The sequence below is a fragment of the Tyto alba genome, unplaced genomic scaffold (genome assembly GCF_018691265.1).
Source record: "Tyto alba isolate M040663 unplaced genomic scaffold, T.alba_DEE_v4.0 Super-Scaffold_1, whole genome shotgun sequence".
Classification (NCBI taxonomy): Eukaryota; Metazoa; Chordata; class Aves; order Strigiformes; family Tytonidae; genus Tyto; species Tyto alba.
In genome coordinates, this window is record NW_024881261.1 from 23,860,084 (window position 1) to 23,882,505 (window position 22,422).

The following is a 22,422-nucleotide window of genomic DNA, read 5'->3' on the forward strand; positions in this document are numbered from 1 at the left end:
CAATTCTGATCTGCACAAGCCAGAAGACACATTTATTCAGTCTCCTGAAATGCATTTTAAGATAGAAGTGCAAATGTTCACCCTGCTGTGCTTGCCTCACTACCTTCATCACCTCTTCCACGCTTTCAGCCTGTGGTGTTTGAGAAAGTAAAAGCAAGATTTCTTTTGAAATTTCCACAACTTGTGGTATCCCAAAAATGAATGGGAATGTGGATTGCTCCAATTTAATGCAGTTAAATATAATGTGCTGAAGCCCCCTTATAATTGAAGCATGTCACATTAGTAAATCTCTCTACTATTCCTCCTCTCCTCTTGCCCTTCTTGATGTAATGTGTATTCTCTACTGTATTCTGGTAAAAGCTAACAGTGCTATGTTGCCCATAATGTTGACAAAAGATACTGGTGAGTAGCACCAGGTTTATACCATACCTGTATCTCCCTGCCCATTTCTGCCATTTCAAGTACCACAACGTCTAGGCCAGGGTGCTGAATCTCACCGTACCTCTTCATTCCTTGGATGCAATGTGTTTAGTTTCCTATTTTGCTCTTCTTTCATCTCCTTTTTCCCCATCAAAGTACAATTCAAAATTTCAGCTGTACTTTTTGTATTCTTTTAGACTCCTACAATCTTCTAAAGAATTTTTTCCTCACCAGGGAAACACTTTTCCTGCAGGTGAAACCCTCCTTTCATTCAGCACTCCACAAAGCATTGTGATACCTTCATGTATTTCTGTTTCCTCGTGTGGCTGAGATTCTCTGCAATGCTTTTGACCCAGATTGCTGTTGATGTAACCTGCCAGATTTCCCATTATCAGCCAGGTGTGTCTCTCTCTCAAATTACTGATGGTGCTGTGCACTAACAGGTCATTTGGCAGCACAAATGTGATCCAGTTGGGCATCAATGCAGGACAACTTTTCTGTGAGATTAGCCAGAACATGAGACAGAATTTTGCCATGATGTGTTATGGCACATTGCCTTGTACCTGGCTCACACTTTGTCCGGCCTCTGCTAAGCCCACTTAGTGCCCTTGTGGGACCTTGACCTTGGAGCACTGTGGGGATATGTGTGGTAGATTGCTTGGAAGAACAACCCGGTACCAACCTTAGCCACCACCTGGGAAAAAGTCTTGGGAGAAGTACCAAGCCAGCATCAGAATGTCATTTGCAGCCTAGCATTAAACAACCGTTTATGTGGCGAGAAACACGAAAAGCCATTTTCACCTCTTTGGTTTTTTTCAATATTCAGCACTGAGGAACAGTCAGCAACCCCATGGCAAACGGGTCTCACTTTGCTATATGAAATTTCGTGCACGCTGTAGAAATTTGTCTTTTCTGTGCATATGTCTGTTCATTTGCTTCAAAGTTGTTGCCAGCTGCATCAGACACAGGGAGTGCAGGAGAAGGTGTAGGAAGGGACAAAGTCCCTGGAGTAGGGTAGGGCTGCACCTCCTCAGACCAAGGCTGGGGAGACAATGTGGCGGGCATACCCTGCTGAGATGGACAGGCGGGGGGGCTGTGGCTGTGACACCAGGAGCCTGGCATGCAGTAGAAGTGCACACTCAGACAAGAAATGGTGCGAGCAGAGAGACCAAGAGCTGCTTCCTGGCAAAGAGCCTGGCACTTGGCAGAGCACCCAGAAACAAATCAAGACAAAACAGAACCATCTCAAATTAATGAAGGAGTGCACTGAGCAAGGCTCTCTTATCTGGAGTAGTGTCCCCTCATGCCTCCCTCTTCAGCTTCTAGAGACTGGGTATCCTCCTGGAGCATTTGATTTAGATGCTTGACATTGGGAGCATCATCCTGCTTCCCCACAGTCTTATCTCACGGTGTTCTTATCCTTACCTTCTTTTCTTCCATTGGAGGATGCAAACTGGGAGTCCCAAATGCTGCCCTGGAGGATCCCTACCGAATTTAGGAATTATTTCCGCATATGAGTTTAAGAGGTGATAATCCCCCTCAAACCATGGAACAGAAACCCTGCTGACAAGGAGCATTGATTACTGAGTCATCTTGTGAGCCCAGGTCAAAATTTGTACTCTGCATTGGCTCAGGTCACTGAGGTGTCCACATGAGCACCCGAGCAGGTGCTCAGGTAACTGCATCATTTCTCAAATTCTCTTACCAGCCTGTGCATGAAAATTTTCTCCTCCCAAAAGCAGACAGTTTCCGTACCTCTGATTGGTAAGACTGCAGTGGGCTATGATTGAGGAAAATTATTCTTTATCAGAAGGATGAAGACAGTCATCAAGTTTGCACGCTACACTGTGACAGACTGTTGTTTTGACCTTGCCTGTGACTTTGGGCTACTTTGAGTTGATCAGGAAGTCAAAATTTTTGTTAGGTATTACTTTGCATTTTGAGATAGTCTTAATCCAAGTAATTTAGTAAAAAGTCAACAAAACTCCAATTCTGGTAAATTCATAGGTGAGAGGGTACTAGGACTAAATCTACCTGAAAAAAACCCCAGATCACTGACAACAGAAAAAAGGAAAATAAGAACCCATGGGCTAGACAGTGATGTACCAAGTGTGGAGAATGGTGTGGTGCCAGCTAGAGTTACACTGGTGAGGATCCTTCTTCAGACATCTGTGGAGAACTTTCTGTCAGTAGAGTCACTTTGCACCAGCTCAGCACTGACATACTGCTATGGTGGTTTTGTAGATATCAAGTATCCTACCACTGTTATCCTTGTGGAACTAAGGTCTGAACATTTTGACTTTGTAGAACTAGGGACAAAGCATTTTTCTCTACTTGATGCTAAGCTACCAGGCCCCGCTAAGTATCACTCTCTGCCTGCCCCTGCACACTACAGAAAGGGACTGAGCACAGTAATTACCTAATTGCCTGACTGTGTGTCATTAGCTCACATGGTAATTACAACTACTATTGTTAATTAATAGTATTCCTTGCTAGCTGAAAAACAGGTTCTAGGTAATTCTTTTATTTTCACCAAGGAAGAGTCTGAATTTTAGAGATCCTGAATTGATTTAATAGGCTTTGATATACATATTTTTGTGTAACTATTAAAGATAATATCACCCATCAGATGTCAAGCCTTGCCAGATGTAGCTGTGCATGAGTATAAATGAGCTCTTCCTATGAAATAAAGTTGTATACAGATGCAAGTTTCTGAAGGAAAAAAAACAGTTAAGCATTACATATGTCAGAACATCCCCCCCCCAAGAAAACCTTGCCTAACCTATGCAACTCCTTATGTAACTGACATGCGAGTTATTTTCTGTTTTAAATTTTGGAGTTGTTCAGACTCTGGCAACTCCCCAGACACTGCCTCCTTTCCTCTGGCTTGTGTTGGAGCATGGGGCTTTCTAAGCCTGCAGAATAAGGTCCATGTGGTTTGACTGGCATTTTCGAAAGGGGCATATGATTGTTAAGAGACATGTTCCCCTCATGTTTTATTTCCTTTGTGTTCTTTCCTCGTTTTTTTTCCCTGACTGGCATCTGTTCTTTCTTTTAATGCAAAATGTTCCTGTGAAATTTAGTATTTATCTGCAATCAGGTGATGACAGCTGAGATATCTCTATCTCATGCAACTTATTTGTGGTATGTTTTGGGGGCAAAATCACACATTATAGCGTAACTCGTGCTCTCCCGTTGCCTCCGGGGGTACGCGCAGGTACAACAGGCCAGCCTTTGTTTTACCACAGCCCCTTCAAAGCCGAGCCGCCCTGGAGCCCGCTGCTCCGGCCTGCCAGTGCCCAGCAGCGGCAGCCCTTCCTTTGGGACGCCCGCCTCCACAGCAAGCCTAACCCGGCTACCGGGCACCCCCTTCTCCACAAGCCGTTTCCTCGGCTCGGCCCTCCCTGGCCGCTCCCGGACGGCCGGGGCCGGGGCCGGGGCCGCGGGGGAACCCGCGGCCCCTCATCCCTCCGTCCCCGCCGCGCTCGCCTCTCCCAGCATGCTCTGCGCGCCCGGCGGCGGAAGCCGGAAGCGCCGCGGCGGAAGCAGGGCTCAGCTGGCGGGGGGGGGGTGTCGCAGGTGAAGCTGGGAAGCGCGGAGCCATCTTGGTGCCCGCGCCGGGCAGCGACCCGCCGCCGCCGCCGCCGCCGCCGCCGCCGCGCCAGGACAGCAAACCGCCGTCGGGCCGGGCACGGGGGGGCGTCCGCGCGCGAGGCCCCGCTGGCCATGGGCACCTAGAGCCGCGGGGTCCAACCGCGACGGGAGCGGCGGCGGCGGCTACTGGCTGCCCCCCGCCCCTACCCGCCGGCGGCCGGAGCCGGTGCCGGGCTCTCCCCTCCTGCCGCCACCCGCGCCCCCATGAGGCCGGAGCCGCTGCCCGCCGCCCGCCGGCGCCGGTGACGAGCCGCCGGGAGGGAGGTCGCGCCGCCCCCGCTGCGGGCGCCCCGGCCCCGCCGGGCCGTTTCTGAGCCTCGGCGAGCGGGAGGGAAGTTGTCGTCCTCCCCCCTCCCCCTCCGCTGCCCCTTCCCGCCCTCGCCCTCCCTCCGGTTCCTGCACCGAGAGTGAGAAAAGCACAACCTCAGGGAGACCCGGCCCTGCGCACAGATACCTGCCTTCCCCCCGCGGGAGCCCCGAAGGACGAAACCGGCCCCTGCCCTCGCCCGCCGGCGCCGCGGCCACTGGCGTCGGAAACCCGCGGACCCTCCGTGCGCCCGGCGGGCACCTGTCCCGGTCGGGGGCAGCCCTCGTAGACCGACCAGCTCCCTCCGCCTCAAGTATATTTTGTGGACATAAGCGTTTTTTTTAACTTTTTAAAAAACTTGTGGTTTTTTTTTGTTTGTTTGTTTTTTTTTTTTTTTTTTTTTTTTCCTGGGATTTTTACGAGCTTCCCCTTAGTTGATTTCCTGCTTCTTCCACCTCAGATAGTGCTGGCTCTCTGCTTCCTGGTACTGTAGTACGGGGCTCGAATCAAAATTGAGATTTTAAGTCTTGCAGGAGCCCTTAAGTCCATCCACCTGTTAAAAGTCAGCAGTGCTGTTTCTTCTTTTCCCCCCACGTTGCCTGTCGGATGTGATGGAACTCATGTTCGCAGAGTGGGAGGACGGGGAGAGGTTTTCATTTGAAGACTCTGATCGCTTTGAAGAAGACTCTCTTTGTTCCTTCATCTCTGAGGCAGAAAGCCTTTGCCAGAACTGGAGAGGATGGAGGAAGCAATCGGCTGGACCCAATTCTCCCACTGTCAAAATGAAAGGTGAGGTCATCCGGTTTCATTGGGATGCTCTTTGGACTTGTGGAAGTTTTGGGGCAAGGGAGGCTGGTGGGTGAGAAGGAATGTCAAAGCCGCAATGAGAAGTCACATGTAGGATCAGTGTCAGGATAATTTTTGACCAAAGATTGAGACTGAAGATCTACTGGAGATCTTAAGACAAAGTCATCTTTTGGGTGAGTTTTCACCTATGTACGCTCTGTAGTATTGTAGTGCTGCTTTTCTCAGTGTGATCTTGCTCCTGGAAATCTGAAAACAGTTTTCTGTAAGCAAACTACAGACTTGTCAGGGAATAACTATACATAGGTTCCCACTTGCTTGGATGGAAATACACTAAGGTTTCATAGAGGTTTTTGTAACTGCTGTAAAACAATTCCTGTAGAGTCACGTAAGCCATCATTGTATCAAGCAGTCTATTTTCCTTATTTGTTTCTTTACGTTTTTCTTTTTTTTCCTAGTAAATGAGCAGACTTTCTTTTGCAGTAGTAGAGCAAGAGGGCCTTAAGACTGTCACAAAGGAGTCATCGAACCGCAGTGTGTCTGCTTCAAGAGTTGTTATATTTCCTTTCTTTTGATAGTAATTTATTTTTAATAGCAGGCGGGAAAATAGGTAACATTAGCAATTTTAAAATATTTTAAATTATATAGCTACTAACTCTTTGCTTGATTTTTTTTTTTTAAGTGAAACATGATTTCTCTTATCCTGATGTATCGTAACTCTAGAATTCAGGTAGTATTTATACCAAGCAGAGACAGACATACAGTTAGCAGAAGTTACACAAGCCCTTTCTATCCTTCTTTTTATCTCCTTTATTTTCTTTCAATACAGTGTCAGTAATTTTATTGCTGAGGTTTGTGACCATCACCTGCCTCATTAATATCTCCTTAGCTGGAACTGTAAAACTACATTCTCTTCTGAATGTTGGCCTTACATGACTGGAGCTTGCAATTTATATTGAATTGTGCTGAAATTTGGCCGTGTTATGCTATGGACAAATGTTCACCTGTCACTGGATTAGGACCAGAAGGTACACTTTGGATTAACCATAGCCTTTCCAGAGCATCTTAAGTTTTAAATTTTTAATAAATTTGAGAGCTGTCCCTAATCCCAGGTATGTAACTACCTGTGTCTCCTGACTAGTCAGGATTAGAGTTGAGGGTAGAATGGAAATATAAAAAAAACCCCAGCCCTAAACAAAAGAGAGAGAGAAATGCTGAATACATGTCCAAGTTGGATAGCTCTCTTGGATCCTACTGCTGGGACACATTGGTTTTAGTGTGGAACATTCTACTGGTGCAAAGAAGGGGAACAGTGTTAGCATTGTGTTTTTTAAATCTATGAATCCTTAGATGTATAAATAATCATTGGGCACAAGGCAAAGCATATAAACTTCATGTTTTGCTTTAAGTCTTCTTGCATATGTTAACTTGCTGGAAAGGAGCCAAAGTTTTGAAAACTTACTGCTGTGGAAATAAAGACATCTCTAGTTTGGCAGAGGTGTGTGAAACTGGTTTGTACAGATTTACAACTCAGACTGATGTTTGAAAAGGTGATAATTTTGTTCAGCTCTGAGAAGCTTTTAGCCAACTGTTCTCCACTGGTTCAGTGTATGATTGTGTGTTTTTCTGGGTCTTGGCCTAGTTTCTTTAGCTCTCTTGACCGAATTAAAAGTAAGCAGCAATTGCTCTCTCTGCTGTCATCCACTTGTTGCATTAAAATGAAAAATCGCTTCAGTAGATTGTGCATATTTGCAATCCTCAGTCTCTTTCCTGACATGAGAAACACAATAGCTAACATTATTGTTGTGGTAATTGTAATTATTTAATCCCTATTGAGATGCTGCTGTTCTGGGTTCTGCAAACCTGCATAAGGAAGGGTTGTATTGCTTGTACTTGGTTAATAATTTTTTAGGTTTTATCTGTAGAGAGACTTAATCCCTTTGTAGGAAAATTTTACTTTGAGAAGAGAGACATTCTGAAAGGATACTGTTGCCTGCTTTAAGGCCTTTGCTGGCAATTCCCAGGCTCTGGTCAGAGCTATTTTGAGAAGTATGTGAACATGGATTTGCTGCCTAAATAATTATTTATCCACTCTACAAAGTCACATATGATACTACCAACATGGAACACTTGCAGGTACTTTAGGGTACACAGTGTGTTGCCAGCGAATCTGGTCTGATAAGGGATCTGTCATCATCTGGAATCTCCTTGGATTTGAGAACTCCCATACCAATTTAATTATTTTTAACACCATTTTTGACAAGTGTTTTAGTAGTCAGAAAAAAACAGTTTGTATTGAAAACTTGCAGGATTCTGAGGTTGTCTGTTGTAGTGGGTCTTCTAAATTCGGAGTTGAGCCGTGTGTTTCTGTTTCCACAGTTTACCATTTTGCAGTGCTCTGTGATGTAGTTGCCTGTGCAAACAAAAAAATGTGGTTAGACACTGAGTCAGTGTTAAATGCAAAGGGAAAACAAGAGGAACTATATTCTGTTAGCCTTTTCCTCCAGTTTGGAGCTCAGCCTGTGTTTTGATTTGGAATCAGATGGACAAATTATGTAATAGAAAGGATTTCTAGCTTTTTCAATTGTTTTCAGTTTGCCCTTGTGGACATCCAATTCTTCATTAATTAGTTCAAAGAGAATCCCCCCCTGAGACTGATGGAAGTGCTGTTGGCTGGGGAGTCCTCTTTTTAAACAAACTACCTACACACCAGTTATGGCTTTCTTTTTGCAAATTTTTATTTTTTTCTTGGGTATTTTTAATATTATGATTACCCCTACTGTAAATTTAACAATAAGTCTTGGGGTAGCTTGTTGTAAATGTGCACAGTATTCACTGCAGAGGGTCACCAAGAAGTTGAGTTATTCACATTTTTGTCAGTGACCCTGTCAGCTTGCTAGAAAGGTGATGGAACGTGGAGAAGAATGTCTGAGTTTCTCTAATGTGATCCTTGGAACAGAATTCTTTATAAAATCAGGTATCTTGAGTAGTTACATCAGAAAAATATGACTGTAACTGGTTGATTTTCCCTCTTTTAATTTTCATTATGGTAAGGTCCTCTTATATTACTTTTCCAAAAAGGAGTTTTCTCTTTAGATGTAGAATTGCTTATGTGAAGGAGGAATGCATTGCATCCACTTTATGGATGGCCTTAGATTTTGAAGCTGCTTTGAGTCTCCACTGATTCACCCATACTGAAATCCCAGAGGAAACCAGCAAAGCATGTCAATTTTGGGAATACCAAGAGTCCTGTCATAATTTTGAATGCTTATTTTAGGCATGACTTGTTAGACTGCCTTGATTGCTTGTTTTTGCCTCTTTTTTTTTTTTTTTTTTTTTCCATTTTGAATGAGGTAATGCTGTAACTGATATTTGGCCATTGCCTGTATACATCATTGATTAGAAGCTTTCGGCTGTACTAGGCAGACAGCGAATTCAGCTCTGAAGTTAAGGTGAATGGAAGCTTTGGAAGAACAAGGTCCTTATCTGGATCCCTGATTTGGTTTGTGGCTCCAACTCACTTTCTTCCATATCAAATTACATTCCACCAATTTGTTACCTTTCTACCAACCAATGCATCCACTTGCCTTTTCTCCACTTTTCTGGACAGTCTTTTCTTTCGCAGCAACCGTTGTGAGAGCCATTATGATCTTCTCGTTTCCCTTCTCACTTTTTAAAATAGTTGTATTTTTCATTGATAATTGAAAGAAGTCTGGTGTTTCTGCAAATATTTTGTTATCAATTATCTTCACATAAGGATTTTTGTGACAGAGGTCTTAAGAGTAAATGTTCAAGTACACTCATCTCTCCAAACCCACTGTGGCTTTGTTTCTTCTTTAAAGCTTCTAAGCTCTTTCCCACCTGTAGTCCTTTCTATTTCACAGTTTCTGAAGCATAAATGTTTACCAAACACTTAAGTAGTTGCCATAAATACTGTAGGATTGCTAAATAGTGTGTCCACAATATTTTTGTTCAGTTTGTAGTTATTCATTCACCCCAGCTTCTGATGGAAGTATGCTGATGAGTTGTGTTGAAACTGTTTTCAATAGGCAGCTAGTGAGAAAGATTGATTTTTTTTTTTTTTTCCCTTTACTGTAAGCTTGAACTGTTGTATACTGTATTGCAAAACCCCCTCAGACTTCGCTAAGAATTGATGCAGGCAGTGATCTCCTAGAAAATGTTCTCATTATTCAGCCCCAGAAAGTTTGTTATTCCAAACTGTTAAGAGTGCCCACAATGTTAAGTTCTTGGCACAGTGCCTCAAAAATACAAGCTGTAGAGAGGGAGACACTGGCAGAGAATAGACAGGGCCTGAGGTGAGGATATGATCAGTTTAGACAGATAACCTGATCGAAGTCTGAGCAGCGTCTACACTGGTGAAATGAGAGTGATTTTCATTAATTCAAGCCATTTCTTCTTTGTCTGTATAGAGAGAAACACTTCTTCCTCAGGATTGCCAGTAACTAATAAATTAAAATTAACCTTTCCTCAAGCAGTAATTGCAGAAAAAAGCAGGAGAAACATGTGCTCTCTTTCAAATTCATCCTGTTCTCTTCAGACTTGTTCTTTTGCGAGAAGAATATTGGTGTCACCCAAAGTATGTGTGCTCCTTGAGCCTGGTGAAGCTGGAAATGAAGACTCTGGTTCCCTGCTGTTTTGTTACTATTACTGTGTATTAGAAAGTTACAACTATGACCCTCTGGTATTAAGAGGGAGATTATCAACTCACACTTCATGGAGATACAAGTGTAATATGTCTTGTGTTTTTTTTAATTTAGTACAATTCATGACAAATCTGTTTTAGCCCAGATATGTCTGTTATAATATATCTAAGTTCACTAAAAACATTAAATCCCCAAAACAGTAACTGTTGAGCAAAAGTATTGTATAGTTTTCTAATGAGTTTCTTCATGGAAGTAACAGAATTTTAAAAATATAAATGTTGGTGATAAGATAGCACAGATGCTTCTGAAACAAGCAGAGATCAGGTATCCAAAGGGTAAAGGTAAGGTGAAAGTGAAGGCTTAGCTGCTAGTAGAAATTAGGTTTCTCTGTGTTTTTTCACCCTAGTAAAATTAGTTTCACCTACTTTTGTACTCTGTTACATAGTGGCTGGTAGTGTTGACTTGCTATATAGCAGAAGTAAAAGTTCAAGTTGAGGAAGGGACTTACTAGGTTGTAATACAAGGTGCAAAAGGGATGTTGATTCATTAGAGCTGAAGGCACCGCAGAGAAGCTCTAGAGACAGTCATTTATCAAGGCTGATTGGCATAATTAAATGCACTGCTTCAGAGCTGGGATGCAGATTTTGGAAGCTGTCTAGAAGTTTCTACTAAACAAAAAAGGTAGTTTCATAATGCAACAATATCGCTTTCTTTTGGAAGGATGACAAGTTGAATGACTCTCACACATTTGACTCTTCATTTGCATTTTCCTGTGCTGGTCTGAGATAATTGAAGATGTGTACCCCTCTCTTCAGAAATGGGTACCGGAGAAACCACATAAAGAAGCTATCAGGAAAAGATGCTTTTTTACTACTGAGATTTTAAATGACCATTCCAGTTTTAACTCTTTCATGGTCTTCTGGCCTTTTCCTTTAGATAAGCTTCTCTTCCCCTCACAAGAAGTCTTGCACATTCTTCCCTTATTTTAATGTCTTATCTTTCAACTGGGAAACGTCTTGTCTGCTGGGAAATGTCTCATTTTTTCTAGTCTTACCTTTCTTCTCATCTTCCTGATTCCCATGGATTTTTCTTTTTGTGTTTGTTTTCTCCTTCTTTTCACCTTGAGGAGATCCCTGTGTTGCTGAATGACTAGAGATCACAGATGCTCTATTTGCATTTCAGGCTGATTGAAGCTACAGGAGTTATTCTCTGTGGCATGTTTACCTCTGGGGAAGCAAGGATAAGGATTCAGGTTTGAATCTAGACTATGGATTGTACTGTCCCTTTGTTTCCTATCCCTTTCTTTATTTTCGTTATTTCTCCTTTTTTTTTTTTTATTGTTTTTTATTTCTTTGACCTGTTCTTCATTGCTAAAAAGTAGGATTTCTTCTTATCTATCTATTTTTTACCGGTAGGTAACCAGGTCTGTCCTGAGGTAAAAACAAAGTGAAGACGAAACATCTCAGGAATTTTCTCAAGCAACACCTCAAGTTTGAAGTGTGTGGCTATTTGGGCAAATGTAATTCTACAATGAAATGTAAATGTCTTTTGTTGATTATTTTACTCAGACTAACACATGTTAAAACAGCTTTTTCTTTTCATGCTTAAAAGTCTTTTTTCATGCTTAGAAGTATTGTTTATGTCACTTCTTCGAATGCTAGCACCAAAAGTTTTCTTTGCTGAATTAATGTATTTGGATATCTATAGTGTTGTAAGCAGGAAGAGCAGGCAGGAGACTAATGTTGTGTGTCTTACAGCCACTACAGAGAGCCCTGTGTTTTGAGTTGTGCCCTCTCTGTACCTGGGGTCACCCATCAGTGAAACAGTGGGGAATGAAGCTGAAAAAAAATTGTGGCAGCTTCTGGAGTGTTGCTGATAAGGGCCAGGAGCAAAAGAGACTGGATTTTTTTTTTTACTGTTTGCTTATAAAAACTGTAGTAGAATATGTAGTTCCTGCCCTGATGAAAACCCTGAAGATTTAAAATTAGAGCCTAGTTACTCTCAAGATGCATCTTCATTTCTAGGCAGATCACTCAATTTCAGAACCTGCATTTTCTGGGTCTGCTTTTTGCTAATGGCCTGCAACACGGGTGAATCTTTGAGACTATCCACTTGACCATTAGAGATTTTTTTTTTGTAAGTTGCCGAGTTTAGAGTAATGGGAAGTTTCAAGAAGCTGGGCATACTTGTTCAATAGGTGAAGGCATCTTCCTGTGAATAGTTTCATGAATTGTGTTGGACTGTTGTCAGTTCTGTGCTCCTCTTGGTCTGGTTTGGTGTTGGTTCTAGTCCCAATGTAGTGGCATGATCTGTATGTTTGAAGAGACATCAGCTAAATGTGATTTAGTATGCAAGTTTACAACTTTGGAGTTCCAGTTCAGTTTGAGGAACAACAACAAAGCCATAGCATAATCTATATGCAGAAAAATAGCACCTTTTGTACAGTCTGTATTTTTTGTGGCTTTAGTGAGAAAAGAAGTGAGAAGTGAACCGATCAAACCTAGGAATGACTGTTTTCAAATATAGTACATCCAAAGTAAAAATTATTCTGTATATGAGTTGTGGAAATAAAACTCACATGTTGACTTGTAGCCCAGCCCCTTTTTTCTTCTCTGAAGTAACACATACTCCAATCAATGTCTGTTTTGAAGTGTTTGTGTAATAATTATGATGTTCATTTTTAAGCAAATGTAAATTCCGTGATTTCAGTTATTGTGAAAAGTTGGTATAGGATTAGAGATGGCTTAAGTACTCAAATGGATTTTATTTTTGTAGGGTAACTCAGAAGGTTGCTTTTTGTATAGCCTAGTTTATGAACCTTTGCTTGGTTATGAGGTCTAGGTTTTTTTTAGTTGTTGCCCTACTAGATACCAAGTATAACAAAGATGTCCTTACATGCTTTTAAGCTCACATAGAATTGAAGGGAAATGTGTACATATTAATGTTAGTCTAGTGAATAGGAGAGAGCTTTCTTGTCCATATCAAGCTCTTGATAGTCCATGGTTGCTGAGCAATATAATTTTTACTAGTATGCTGAGTAAAGCATAACACAGTGAGTTAAATGTTGAGAACAAGGAATAAAACCAGAAATAAAGAATTAAACAAACAAACAAAAAAACCAAAACAAAAACAAAACAGAAAAGGAATTGCAAGGATCATAAGGTAGTCTTTTAAACAAACAAGCAAAAAAAAGCCTTCTCCTCCCCCAGTATACCTTTGAGGGAACAGCAACTGCCATCAGTGATTTGAACAGGGTCCCTCAGGCTGGTTATTAAAACCAGGAGCAGAGACCATCTTTTCTTAACTGTCTGGTGTTCTGGTTAATATACAGTAATTTGTTCCAGAGGAAGAAAAGAACGTACAGTTTCAAAAGATATTTTACATACTTTAATGAACTTTTGGAGTAAATGTTGGCTGTTTAGAATACCTATCATTAATTTGGGGTTTTTGTTTGTTTGTTTTGATATTTTTGAGTAACATCTCCAAAGACTCAAAACCATTTTATTCTTTAGTTCTTGAAGTGCAAGAATGTCTTTAAGATTTCATTGGTCTTTTTAAACCAACAATTTTCTGTTAGCTATCTAATCGCAAGACTGCAAAGCAGTTATAAGAGTAATTTAAAAGTGTCATGTCTAGAAGTTCTTTTTTCAACTTTATTTTAATGCACTTTTTCTCTATTAATATATTTCCTTCCTGTTTTGTGATACCCTTCCAAACCCTCCAAACGTAAAATTCAAAGCACGTATGTGTCAACTAGCTAAAATACTAGGCCTAGATTTTTTTTTTTTTGAAAAGATTAAAGAGCAGTGGTGAATAATATACAAAATATTTAAGATACTGGTTCTTATTTTAAAATACCATATCACACATTTCTAAGTTACCTCCTCTGAAGCTGTGTAGTCTCAAGCAGTAAGTATAGGGTTACCAACCAGAAGATTCTCATACTTCTTATAATTTGTGTGGTTTTTGATGCATCCTTTGTTTTTTGTTTCTTTGCCTGTAGAATGGCAGTAGCATTCTGTCAAGGCTGTGGATAGTTGTGCACCATTTTTAACAGAAAATACGGAACATGATGTTTGAGCACATTTCTTGATGGTGCTTTAAACATTATGGGCAAGGTTTGTGGGAACTCTGCTGTTTTCATTATGTTTAGTTCATCTATAATTGCTTTCATACAGCTGGAAACATACTATCTTTGAAAAGAATGAAACAATGGAGATCTGTCAGGCTGTGATATACGTACTACTTAAAATCTTCTGGAACTGCATATTTTGAGAAAAGTGGTGCTGTGAAAAGTATCTGGTTTTAATAAAATGTTGCTATTATTATTCATTATTAGTGTTTCTATATTGATGCAATAAAAACCTAAGAAAGGAGAAAATATCACTATTTATCAGTATCAAATAGGAGAAGGTTGAACATGTTTAAGATGTATACAGATGGAAAATCTGTGTGTTGTGTTTTCTGTATTTACCTAAATCTCTAGTGGTGTGTGGTTAGCACTGGAGAAAATTGGAAGTTAAGGCATTCTCTTTACATAGAAGAAGGAAACCTGAGAAGATTGCAGGAGTACTGTCTTTAAACAAATTCTTAACATCTTCATTCAGCTGCTGCAAGTAGGGGGACCTGAGTGTTATTTCTTGATGTCTTACTGGCTTTTATGCCTTTCTTTTTGTCTGCTAGGTTTTATTTGTGACTGTGAGACATACAGTAGAGCTTTCAAGCCTCTTTTTCATATGGGATAAGGATTGGCATATAGAAGAAAGGGAAAGGATAAATGGATAAGATGGAGGGAGGAAGAAAAAAAAAATGTGTCCTCAGAAGAAATCCTGTCCCTTTGTGGGAGAAAAGCTGGATGCTGGAGGGGAGAATAGACTTGAAAGAAAGAGAAAGAGAGAGGTCAGAGACCAAAAACAATATAGAAAAAGTCCACATTTTTTACAAAAATATAAATAAGTAGTGTGATAAAAGAAATATTACCCAGAATTTTTCTGTAAGCAATGAGAATCTTTACAGGAAGGCATCCAGCTGTACTTTTTTGTCCCAAGTTAAGACACTTGGGAGGTGACTTACTGAAGCAGCTGGCAGGTGAACACTTGGGCCACCAATTCTAGCTTCCTCCTCTGTTCAGAGAGATGAAAAATTCAAGCAGATGATTGTCCTTATTTGCCACCCAGAAATACTGGTAAACATGAGTAATTCATTGGTGGAGATCTGAAAATGAAAACACCAGTGTTTTAAAATCTAATTAATATGGTTCTTTTTTGTTTTTTTGCTTGTGGGGTTTTTTGGTTTTGGTTTGTTTTTTTTTGTTGTTTTTTTTTTTTTAGCTAAACTAGTGGAAAAAGTAAATTGCAGCTTTTCTGTTCATCAGACTTGAGATCTCTAAAGATGCTGGTTTGAGCATGTCTCTGCAGCCAGAACTAGAGAAAAAGTGAGGCGGCCTTAAAGTGAATGTAGTCAAGTTACCATCTGGACTATTTTTTAGATGCATTCATTAAAACAATGCCTACGTGCAGCCAAGCCATTCTTTCTGGCATCTTGTCAATGTATGTGACAGAACAAGATTCTTCCTTGAAGTACTGAGAATTTTGCTGAACCTGTGAATATTGTGTATTGTATGATCTTATGGAAGCTGTCCATGTCTTGTTTCTGGTCTTTGTAGGGCTTCAGATTTACTGTTCTCAATATATGCTCACATTAGCCTGACTGTGATGACAAATTGTGATTCTCAAGATCTCTCCCCCCTCTCCCCCCTCTCCCCCCTCTCCCCCCTCTCTCCCCTCTCTCCCCTCTCTCCCCTCTCTCCAATATTCCTATACTGGAATTCTTACCTGGTGAATTTAAATCTGTTTCATCCTTGTTAATCCATGCTAGAGGCTGATTGAATAGTTTGAATGCTCAAGTTTCATGCGTTTGGGAAACACTGTTTGCTGAAGTAAAAATTATTGCTAAGTATTTGACATTTAAGCTTCATGGTAGTCCTGCTGGTGGGTTAGTATGTAATTAATAGGTGTACAAATGAAAAGACAACTTTTTTTGAAAATCTAGTACCTTTGTGAACTCTATAGGGCATCATTTAGTTATCTTCTCGAGCTGTTTACAGTTCCTGCTGCATATTGCATGTGTTTCCATTTCCTACCTCATATTTAGGTCAGTAAATGCTGAGATGGGAGAAAAATGGAAATGCAGCTGTAAATTTGTTTATCAGAGCTCCAGGTGAAAATATTTGTTATTTGCACCTGCATGTAGCTTCCATGTGTGGCTTGAAGAGAAGGTGATCTGGCACAGAGAAGTTAGTTGTATTTGACCTGGAATGCCTTTGGAAGTTTGCATTGACTAATTGATTGCATTTAAAGCAGTAGTGCATGCGGTCAGCTAAGCTGTTTATCCCTCTTTAGTACAGGGAGTTAGGTTTCCCTGGCTAGCTATGAGCAGCAAGTCTTTCAAGGCTTCTGCGGATGTTTTCAGAAGATGGTTGACTTGGCTTCAGTCTTGTGATGTTGGAGAGATCTTGGGAGATACTGTGCGTTTGCCTAAGCACCTTCATGCAATGGACTGTAGTTAATCAGTGCCTCATGGTTTTCCAGTGCTGCTTTTGTTGTTATTTTTGTGCACTGAAAACGATAGACATGCTTGTAATTAATTCCTCCTCTGGAAACATTCTGTAGCTGCCTGCTTGCTTCATATATTCTATGGTACCCAGTTTTGTCTCCCCCTTTCTTTTCTCTCTGTAGGTGATATGAGGGAAATGGAAGAGAATTTATTTCTTGTTAGGGGAGGAAGTTTCTTCAACAGTAGGATGCTAAGGAATGGTCAGATGGATGCCTTTCAGTGAGAGAAAACGTAATGGCTGTGGGGTGAGAGCTTGAGGAGGGCTAGGGACTGTCAGCTTTGGAAGCCTGTGTCTTGCAGCGGCAGTTCAGGCTGGTCAGGGACTGATGTGCTGCACCTTTGAGCTGCAGTGGGAGAACCTAGAATTGAAGGACATCACTGAATGGGCTTTGTAATCTCCCATAAAGCCATAGACCTGAGGAGATTTTTATAAAGCCAAAGGAGATAAAAAGAGGAGTCAGGTAAGATTTTTTCGAAATAATTTAGATATCTAACTTCTTTTGACAACTGTTTATGAAACAGATTTTCAAACATCCAGAGGTGATACTAAGAGGTGGTATCTTATTTTAGTTCCTGACAGATGTTATTTAAATTTTTTTTTTTACCCTAGATATGAGAATGCCTCATCCTTGACCTATTCTTTTCAGACAATAACACTCCTATCAACCCCAATAAAACTGGCCTGATCTCATTCTGATGTGCTCAGTAATGCAACTCTTCAGTGTTTGCCAGTGCATTTGTTTGGAGGCCAAGTGATACTGCTCTGGGATTTAGACACAGGAAAAAAGCTGGTTAGAGATTAATTTTGCATGTAATACTTAAGGATGGATACTAATGGTAGAGAGCAGCACATTAAATAGTAGAGGTTGCCTGGTGTTTTGTATGACTTCCTTTCAATGTCTAAAAGCATATCAATACTTCTTGATAGAGATTGATCCTCAGCTGTGATGCAGCCTGACTTCTTGATTTGTGTTTATGTTCCATCATCTACATGCAGAAAAATACCTGGTCCCTGTTGGTCTTAGTAGCTTGTATTTTGTCGTAGACCACTGGAGATAATTTTGAATTCTGAACTTTTAAAATACCTTGCGTGGGGCAGAAGTGGGAAGAACTGATAGTACTGAGCCTTGCTTTCAGGAAATGGGAGCTGTTTGATGCCTGTGCTCTGAATGCACAATCCTGGTTATGCAGTATGCTTTCTGCATGGGGTGAGAGAGCGAGGGAGTAACAGTGCAGGGGAAATGACTTGCCTGAAGCTGATCTGCTTCATCAGCTGTAGAATTATTCTGAATGCAAGCTGCCCAATTTGTCATGAAACCTTGGCCAGCACTGGCATGTGTACAGTGTTTTGTAGCACTGTCTGTCTTGCTTTACAAAAATCTGCTGTTCATTTAGCATTTCTAACAGCTGTCGGTTGCTTGCCTAGGCTGCTCTTTTTTAGAAGTGAATTCATTTTTTAGGGAGGGAAATGGAAGGGTGTTTGGGTTAAGAATTTTCCTGCCTGAATTTCCAGAGGAGGTTGTCAGCTTGTGAATGCTGCATTGCCTGCCTAATGCTGGTATTACAGTTTTAGGATCTCAAGCATGTTAGAGTGGGTGAGAGTTGAGAAAAGAGCCTACCAACATTTTGCTCTTGAGATGCAGAGTTTCTGAAGAGACAAATAGATCTCATCTAGCATAAGGCATCAATATAACATCAAATACTCCAGTTTCATTAGCACAGCCCTGTGCAGATTTTCACAGTTACTACATAGGAGAAGCAATAGAGTTAAATGGAAAATACACCTTTCTGATCTGCATTTGACTTGTGTTTGGAGAGGTTCTGACATTTGCTCAGAGCAGATGTTTTCTGTAGGTGTGTTGTATGCGTTTGCAACGAAATGTTATGTGATCTGTGAGGCAGAACTTAAGTAACTAGGATCTTAGGAGTTTGAGTTTAGTGATGGAGGAATGTGCTGGTGTTCCTGTCCTGGAGTCATGAAACCAAATAATGGATTTTGGTTTTTTCTTTATTTCCCTCCCCCCTCAAATATGCTTTTGGTTACTAAAGACAACTTTAGCTTTCAACCTTTGCCTTGTCATGAAATTCTGAAGACTTGATTCAAGTGGTGGTTTTTTGATACAGATCTGGTTTCTAATATAGTCAGTGTTGTAGCTATGATGCTTTAAGGACGTAAGGAAGACAAGATTGTAAGGAAAGAAGGGAAATCTGTTCTTTAGCCAGCTGACCTTTGGAGTGCAGAAAAAAGTTTTCAGATGTGCAGCTCTTACTCTGTCTACTAATTGCAAGAGGATCTTTGAGGGATGATTACACAGCAGGTTATTTGCTTGGCAATTAAAATTTACTTGCGCATATTGAAACTCTTTAGTCGTGTTTACCAGTGGTGAAAGGAGAAATAACACGACAGGAGTGGTTATTTTTCTTATTAACATCTCCTGCTGCTCTGAAGAGAGGATTCCTTCATATATTTTGCCTCTGAAAGTGTTCTTGGTGATGCAGGAAACCACAGATGAAGTTGGGAGGGGGAGAAGCAAGCAGCTGCTTCAAGAAGCTGTATTGAGAAGTTTGCTTCCATCTTCACGTAAATTGTAGCCTTTTGCTGTGAGGGGGTATTTCTTATGTTATTTGTTAAAACGCCCTTTATCAGAAAGCATTGGCCTTTTTATTCTGGCATAGGTCTACTCAGCAGTACTAAGCACCCAAGATTTCCCCTGGTAATGCCAGTACTATGTTATTTGGTTAAATTGTAATTTTTTATTATTTATTAAGTTGTGACAAGAGTATCCCCTCTGGCTGTTGTTGCAGTAGGAGTATGGCAGAGAGTGATGTTTTCTGGAATGAAAGAATGAATAGTTTTGTGGAAGTTTCCAAACAAAGTTGGTTTTGGGTTGTCTGACAAGGTGATCTGAGTAGCTGGTCTGGCAGTCAGGATGCTGAAACTTGCTCCCCTTGATCTCATCAGGTGTGGTATAGGGCTGGGAGGTCTGATTCTCGAGGGAGAACTCTCATCTGGAGGGAGTGCAGAAAGAAAAAGGAACCATTCCCCACAAATCTCTAGAAATTCAGGGGAAGTAAATATTGTATGTGTTAGTGTGGGCTATGCAAGCTAACGTAAGAACCCCTACTGTTCACCTGTGTCTGCTTGCTTGTTTCAACATTGTTTTAGCTTTAAAAGGAGGGGCACTGGGAGCTTGAGTATCTCAAAGAAAGCCTTTCTGAAGTTAGGTCATGACCAATTTATACAGCAGTAGAAGGTTTTGCTACTGGTAGAAGCTTTTTGTTAATAGGAAGAAATGATGAATAACCGTAGGGAAAGTTGAGACATGGCTGTGGGATTTTTGGCGTATTCTTACAGATTTAAGCTTTAGTGGGTTAGGACTCTTGGACGTTACACATCATCCATATTCCAAATTTTAGTTCTTTGATCAGTTGTTGCTTAGCATTATAAAGCCTCACTAGCTTTCTTTTTGTAGGGCTTTTTTATGCCTCACGAAATCTTGTGAAAGCGTCACCAGCAGTTGGCATAATAGTTGAACATCTTATGACCTAAAAGATGTAACTTTAAAAATAATGTCATAAAGTATTTTCTAGCATTGTCTAATATCAAAACAGCGGGACTTGAGCTGAGTATGTGGGATCCCTCCTTTGTTAGGTGCTCAGTGTCTTTAACAAACATTTCTTTGGGATGCAGTCTCAATGATTGATGTTGGCACGATGGTGATGACATTTTTCCATAGGTGAGCAAAGCTAAGTCAGGTGCTTTTTGGTTGGTTTTTTTTTTTTTTTTTTTTTTTTTAGCTCAGTGCACATGAAGAGAGTGAGTGTAAAAAATCATGTGAAATTGGTTTGCCAGAAATGTTTGTTTGTTTGTTTGCTTTTTAATAATTCAGATGACCAGAAGGGCAACTGCAAGCCTTAACAGGTTTAAAATTACTGACACTTGAAAAAACAACCCCTACTCATCCGCTCTAGATCCATGATGTAATTTAGTATTGTAGTCTGCAAATCTACTGGGCTTGTGTGCAAATAAGAAATCAGTAGTATTTTTTTGATATTTTGATGTATTTTAAGGTTTGCCTTATAGAAGAAACTAATTCTTGCTTCCTAAAATGTCTTAATCTTGGAGGCAGAAGGCATGATGTCAGGATATGTTTATGTAGTCAGCCAAATAATATACTTATCTCATTTTGAAGGGAAATATAAATACAGCAATAAAAAGATAGCTTGAGTGATTAAATATTTTGACTTACATGTATGAGCTGTTTATGATGTAGTATTAACCAATTTTCAGAAGTCAAATTGTGCTGAAATGTGACTTTTGCTGTAGGTGGCAGAGACTTTGAGGGTGAATTGGACACCCTCCTGTGATAGAACAAACCTTTTTGCACTGGATTAAAAAAAGAAAAAGCCATTCTTAAAATGTTGTTGTGATGGTTGTAACAGAATTTGTGTAGTAATAGTTGCTGCAGTTTGTCAGTTAAGAGTGAGGTTTCCAATTCTGGACCGTAATCGGCCCATCTGGGATTTGTATTTTAATGGGTTTTGGTTATGAATCTCATCAGTCTTATCCAGTAAACGCTAATGAAAAAGTTCTGTTGCTTAGTTGTCTTCTCAACTGTTTTGTACATAAAAATGTCATTCTGTGGCTTAGGGCTGATATGGGCCTCTCCCTGATTCTTCTTTTTGCCTTCAATGTGGTCTTACGTATCTCTGCTTTTGCTACCCTGTGACATTGTTCTTGGTGTAATCTCACTGCTGCAAAATGGTTATGGGATCCAGATAGAGTTGTATAACTCTAGATGAGGAAAAAACAGGTATAAGAGAGTCTTGTAAACACAGATCCCATTAGGATTTTAATACTGTTAGTAAGCTTATAGGGGTAGTAGCAGCGGAGGAGGAAGAAAACATTGAACAAGAGAAGCAGACCTGTTTCTAAATTTAAAACCCCCATATTTAGTTGATAACTCTCCTTTCTGAGAGTTCTGCACTATTTACAGGCAGTAAGAACGGTAATGTGCAAATTTAAGAGGTGAATGACATGGACAGAAAAATATAACCAAGTAATCTTGGTAGTTCTTTTTTGTATGGCTTATCCTGCGAGCAAATCAGTGAACTAGTGATTCAAACTGAATCTTGATTTGTTCTCTGGAGCATTTTGCTAGTTTATTGATCACTTAGTTCTCTCTAGGGCTATATTTTCAGTTATTAAAAAAAATGTATATATGTGTGTGTGTATATATATATATTTTTTCATTCTTGTGTAGCAAGAATATCATCCTGTCATACAACCCTAGTAGAGAAAGCTATATTTTAGAGTTTTTCCTGTGGCTAACGTTGCCTGAAATACCTGATGATTGCATTACAGTGCCCTGTCCTGGCTGTTTTTCTACAACAGTTTAGCTGCACTTGCTAACCTCTTATGAGTATGTGGTCCTTTAAAAAATATAAAAACATTGAGAGAAAACAAAACCAAAGGAGCCCTCAAGTCCGAATGCTCCTTCCAGTCATCTTTTCTGAGCAAGCTTGATTAACAATCAATCAGCAGCAATGTTTGTAGCATCCTTTCTCCATCACAAGATCCTTATTCTTATCTAACCTTCTTGGTCTGCCACAGCATATGGAAAAAACTCATACAGATGAGTTCCAGCAAGGGTTACTGTTCTCCATTTGTTGTTGCATCTGGTGTTGTGAATGCTGAGGTGTTTTGCAGGGAATTGGTTTGGAGTGGGTAGTATCTGAGAAACAAACAGTGGAAACTTTATTCTGACTTGGCACAGGGGGTGTTCCAGTGTAAAGGAGATGCTTATTTTCTTAAGATTGACACTGCTTCGAATAGTTGAGGAACCAGGAACATATATCTTCACACTGATTTCCTTAATCTGTAAAAGGAAAATAAACTACTTTTTAGTGATACTGTGGTTTGCTTGTTTTTTATAAGGAATGTTGTGGGGTTTTTCC

The 22,422-nt window shown here is 40.5% G+C and overlaps 1 protein-coding gene across 3 annotated transcripts in view; it reads left to right on the forward strand.

Annotated features, from left to right (window-relative positions):
* Nucleotides 1-4,025: 4,025 nt before the first annotated feature.
* ZSWIM8 (zinc finger SWIM-type containing 8) overlaps nt 4,026-22,422 on the forward strand; it is a 65,694-nt gene continuing 47,297 nt past the window's right edge. For all 3 annotated transcript variants that reach the window (XM_009973744.3, XM_032982053.2, XM_032982054.2), the window contains exon 1: nt 4,026-5,170. In XM_009973744.3, coding sequence (XP_009972046.3) covers nt 4,993-5,170 — 178 coding nt within the window. In that variant the 5' untranslated portion in view covers nt 4,026-4,992. The remainder of the gene's footprint in view (nt 5,171-22,422) is intronic.